Here is a 5325-nt window from a genome sequence, read left to right as displayed (position 1 = left end):
CGGAAACGACTATGAGAGGATGCCCCTGTAAAAAAGACGACTGGCTAGCTATCCTTCTATGGGTGAGACATCCTCTCTTAAAACTCCCTCCTTGCCATCTCGCATAGATGGCAGGGCATAAACAGCAGCAGTTCAGGCTGTTGCTTCGTTGCGCACAATGCGGTGCTCCAGGCATATTAGGCTGACCTGCTGGAAGACCTGGATAAAGGCCTGATGAGGTAGCTGAGTTTCGCCGCACCACAGATCTCACTCTCTGTGCTACTAAGCATGGCAGCTATAGTAGGTATTGAGAGACATCTGTGGGTGAACCTGGCAGATATCGGTATGGAAGAGAGGGGCTTTCTTCTCGATGCGCCGGTTTCACCTTCCGAATATTTTTGGTTACCTCCATTGAGACGGTGGTTGAGAAGATCAGTGCCTCTCCCGTTTGGCCCAGTACCTCCGGGTATCTGTGATCAGATGCCTGGAAATTTAAATCCATGCTATGGTAAGTGCACACGCTAAGCTCTGTGCACTTTCTGAAACCCACATAGTGGTAAAGTTCACACGTTGAACACTTTGCCCACTTTCTAAAATCCACAGTAGTGGTACGTTCGGACGCTAGACTTTGCGCACTTTCTGAAATCCTGTACGGTAAGGGTTGCGCGTATAGCTTTGTTGGGCTCCACTCAACCAGTGACTCTATTTTTGACACACTTGGAAGTATCGATTCCCCTCACCATTGAGGGTTACTATGAGCATGCTGCTTCCTATCGAGCGCCCGGGTTCGCTCCGTGGGCTGTTCTCGTGGTATATTAGCAGTGCTCCCCTTTACCAAAGGGTTGCCTATGAGCGCGCTATTCTTTCTGAGTTCGGAGTTCTCCTCTCACGTGAGAGTTGAGTTCTCTGTTTTCCCAGAGCACCTGGAACCAGCAGCATCAGGTGAACTAGGCCCTTCCAAATCCGCCTCTCTGATGCGCTGAGTTTTTGGCTAGCTTGCAGTACACTTACCTCTGATTCTAACGATCATGCTGGGCGAGCCCCCTCTGTCGTTGAGAGCTAGGTCTGTGTTCCCTCAGCTAGGTAACTTTACTGCTGGCAGTTCCAGTATTGGAACATGCTGTAGGTCCGAGCCTCCATCTCGTTTTAGAGCTGGGTGTGTTGCTCCCTCAGCCAAGTAAATTATTGCTAGCTGTTCCAGCATTGGAACATGTGGTAGGTCGAGCTCCCCTCTTGTGTGAGAGCTGGGCGTTTGCCCCCTCAGCTAGAGATTTACTGCTAGCCATTCCAGCTTTTTATCTTAGATCGAGTTGGTGACTCTCAAACATATTGGGTTTGGTAGGCACCATTCCATCTATGAGCTGCTCTTTCAGAGTGCCACGAGAGCCCCCTTAGAATGGTATCCTAAAAATCCATGTTATGGTGAGTGTGCATGTGAAGGCTTTGTGCACTTTCTAAAATCCACATTGTGGTAATAAGTGGTAAGTGTGCACGTTATGCTTTGCCCACTTTTCTAAAATCCACATAAGTGGTAAGTGTGCACGTTATGCTTTGCCCACTTTTCTAAAATCCACATAGCTGGTAAGTGCGCACGTTATGCTTTGCCCACTTTTCTAAAAATCCTGTATGGTAAGAGCTACGCGCAAGACTTCGTGCTCTTTTTGAGTGGTTTAAAACCCCGGTTCTGCCTTGGGCACCACTCCCCCTATGTATCCTCTGGATACCTACTTAACAGGGTATTGCTACTAAGGATCTGTTGAGACAGTTCCTTCACCACATGCGAAGACAAACGTGCGGTAGCCCCTGTGTGAGAGACCAAGACTAGTATGATTCTAGGCTCTTGGTCGTATTCCCTTAAAGGAATCTGTTTCTGATTCCAAGCCTTGAGCTCTACCCCGGGCCCAGGAGTCTGGCCCTAACAGGTAAGTATTTTGGGGTATGTAGCCTAGGCCTTTGGCCGTAGGGAATAACGTCACTGACAGCCGTCTAACGTCCCAGGAGTGACTCCCATAGCAATATGGTAGAGTTGGTTCTTAGTGCTCGCCATGGTTCTGGCTTGCACTCCCCTCAGCATGGTGGCGTGGGTATACCGTTCCCCATAGCGACCCCTAGAGGACGCAGTTCGAAGTTCCCTTGAAAGGGAACATCTCAGGGACCCATGGTTACATAAGTAACCTGAGTAGGGAACGAGACACTGCATCCTCTAGGCTTCCTGCCATGCTTCGACGCAAGCTTCAGACAAAGAAGTGAATGACATGTTCTCCCGGCACCTATTTATACTATATTGCACCGGTAGTGATGGCATGGGCTGTCGCTGGCCAACGTGTTGTTGGTGTCTTTTCAATGTATGCTTCAGACACGGGTCACGACGAGGCGTTCCCCATAGCGACCCCTAGAGGACGCAGTGTCTCGTTCCCTACTCAGGGAACCATGGTTACATAAGTAACCTGAGACGTTACTTCACTCACGCTCGAGCCATCGAAGATGTAGGCAACTTTTTTTCTTTAGTAAAACGGTAAAAAAAATTTCGCTTAAAATCACTAAAAAGATACAGTTCAGAAGAATTATTTGTTTGTGATCTGTCTTGAGGCTCTGGATTAAAGATAATAATGTTGTAAATAATTCAGTTTCTTGCACAGACCGATTGTTTCACTTCATAAGACCTCAATATATCGGCAGGAGACATGGGTATTAATTTTGTGTTGCCTGTTCAGGTGTTCTTGACTCTTAAAGTGACATTAGCCATTGACTTCATCACAAAGGACCACGGTTTCAGCTAAAAATCTTCACTTGCATCTTTGATGGCCTGAGGGTGAATACATTAACAGCAAATTGTCATTTTGGAGGAAGTATCCCTTTAATAAACAATCCTTAACATAACTGAAGACTTAAAGAAAACCAATAACTAACCAATTACCTGATTTTGAGCACTTCAGAGGTCTGATATTAAGACAAACAACATTACCCTGTACATGAAACAATATCTAGGCATACATGTTTTATGTTCAATTATTTGTTATATAGCACCCCATCATTCTCAACCAATATAAAAAAAAATTACATTTTCTCAGCATTGTTAAAATCAGTATCTGGGCTAGTAACTCAAAGTTTGTCATTTCAAATCCCATTCGGACTACAGACCAACCACAGTCCATTTACGAACCGTCTTCATCATGTGACAAGCAAAAACGGCAAGCACTGGCTGAAATAGCCAATTCCAAATCTGACTATCTGGCTGCTATACCAGAAATAGGGGTGCACAGCATGAAACAAATTGGGGTTTAGAAAGGTATTGGTCTGCTACTTTACTTAAAAGAATTATCATTTTCAGTTATCATTTACTCTCTCCATTAGCAGCAAGAACACTAGATATCCATGTTAATTTCTAATGGTTTTATATGTGAAATAATTAGTACTTATTACTTCTATGAAGACTTCTGGTCAAAGTCTACAGTTTTCTACAGCATTCTCCACAGTTTTCTGTACAATTGTTTGGGGAAACAAAGGAATCATTATTTAGATCAGATTATATTCCAAATGGTCTATTATTGTGGCATCATCAGCACAAAAACAAAATTGTGGTTTACATGACTGTCAAACAAACTTCCTGTCTGAGTGAGCGATTCTTAGTCAGAATAAGCTGCAATGTGGACCTGATGCTCTTTAGCACTTCAGCAAGGAGGTTTACTTCAGGTATTTTGAGGGGAATGACCCTGTAATGAGTGTACCATAAGTAAACTTAAAAATAATAAATGCCATTGTATCACATTATTAACTTATTCCTAGCTATCATGTAAACTGATATTCAGTATACAGGTCAGCTAATCTATGGACTCACTGGTAATAATTTAATCATTTAATTAGAAGATACTTTAGCGGAACACCAAATTCTCATGCTGTTTTGGAACTCATTTTAGAACACGTTTCAAAGTCATGTGGATTCAACTAGAGAGACACGAAATATAGGGCAGGTCTCACACTAGGATCTTACGGCTGCCAAGAGACACTGCGGCAGATGACTGAAAAAGGGAGATAATAGCACACACAAACTGAGCTTTCAGGGGAATGCTGCTGAATTTATACTGAACTTGGGCATTTCCAGAAAATACCCAACTAGTAGCAGTGTCCAATACTTGTGCTAGACAGACAACAGACAGACCTCATTCTTAAGAGATGGCGAAATCTGTGAAATCATAAGGAATCCAGGCGTAAAGGGTATATTATATCCATACACGTGTGGACTTGTAGTGTGTATGCGTGTGTGCAGTGTGAAGTGACCTGGTTGGTCTCCATCCAGCGGCTGGCCTCCTGCAAGTGATTAAACTCGACGAAGGCGAATCCTCTGCTCTGACCTGGAGACACAGCCGTCGCCGGGCCACAATGACAGAACAACAACAACAACGCAGTGAGGGGTTAGTGTTTTCATATCGAGAGAGAGGGAGAAAGAAAGAGACAGAGAGATGGTAGAAAGAGATATAGCTGTATTCTAACCAATCACCACTGCCTTTAAAGGGGTCATATGATGTTGCTAAAAAGAACATTATTTTGTTTATTTTTGGTGTAATGAAATGTGTTTATGCGGTTTAAGGTTAAAAAACACATTATTTTCTACATACTGTACATTATTGTTTCTCCTCTATGCCCTGCCTTTCTGAAACACGTAGATTTTTACAAAGCTCATCGGTCTGAAAAGCGGGGTGTGCGCTGATTGGTCAGCTATCCAGTGCGTTGTGATTGGCCGAATACCTCAAGCATGTGACGGAAATGTTACGCCCCTCACCATACTGTGATGCCCTGTCCAGCCGGAGTGTAACATAAAACCACGTCTGCATTTGTGATCGAAGAAATGACAAACAACAAGCCCTACTCTACACTGCCCAAAAAACTAAAAAATGTTTGAATCGTCAGTGGCAAATTCTTTAAATATAAAAAAAAAAAACCGTACTTTCAGTCTGGGAGTCAGAACAGCTGGCATTGTAGTCTACTCTACCAGGATCAGGAAACAGTCCTCCATAAAATGCACTGCACACATCTGAATATTTGGGTTGAACTGTTCTGGAACAGTGTTGTAAATACAACTTAACCACTGATTTCTAGTCGTGTCCTCTTTTGGAAGACCAAACAAAGTAGTTTCACTTTCACAACCTTGAGTGAGCAGAGGCAGGTGGGCTTGAGAACGGTGCAGTTGGCGGATTCGACGAAGGAGCGTCCGGCGGGTTTGTAGCAACCACATATGATGACCCCGGGCTGGACTCCGCTTCGTCCACGGTGAAAACAATTCGACAATCTATAGCGCGATGCATTTCCTCAGCGACCAGCACGGATCAGCTCCAGGCATGACGAAGC

At 44.2% G+C, this 5325-nt stretch overlaps 1 protein-coding gene across 1 annotated transcript in view; it reads right to left on the bottom strand.

Annotated features, from left to right (window-relative positions):
• LOC107558907 (RNA-binding protein 10-like) overlaps nt 1-5325 on the bottom strand; it is a 19057-nt gene that overhangs the window by 5570 nt on the left and 8162 nt on the right. Inside the window, exon 4 of the mRNA XM_016242607.1 lies at nt 4258-4331. Coding sequence (XP_016098093.1) covers nt 4258-4331 — 74 coding nt within the window. The remainder of the gene's footprint in view (nt 1-4257; nt 4332-5325) is intronic.

Source organism: Sinocyclocheilus grahami, unplaced genomic scaffold (genome assembly GCF_001515645.1).
Source record: "Sinocyclocheilus grahami isolate Dianchi unplaced genomic scaffold, SAMN03320097.WGS_v1.1 scaffold666.1, whole genome shotgun sequence".
In the NCBI taxonomy this organism is placed as follows: domain Eukaryota; kingdom Metazoa; phylum Chordata; class Actinopteri; order Cypriniformes; family Cyprinidae; genus Sinocyclocheilus; species Sinocyclocheilus grahami.
This window is presented reverse-complemented; position numbering and strand designations above follow the sequence as displayed.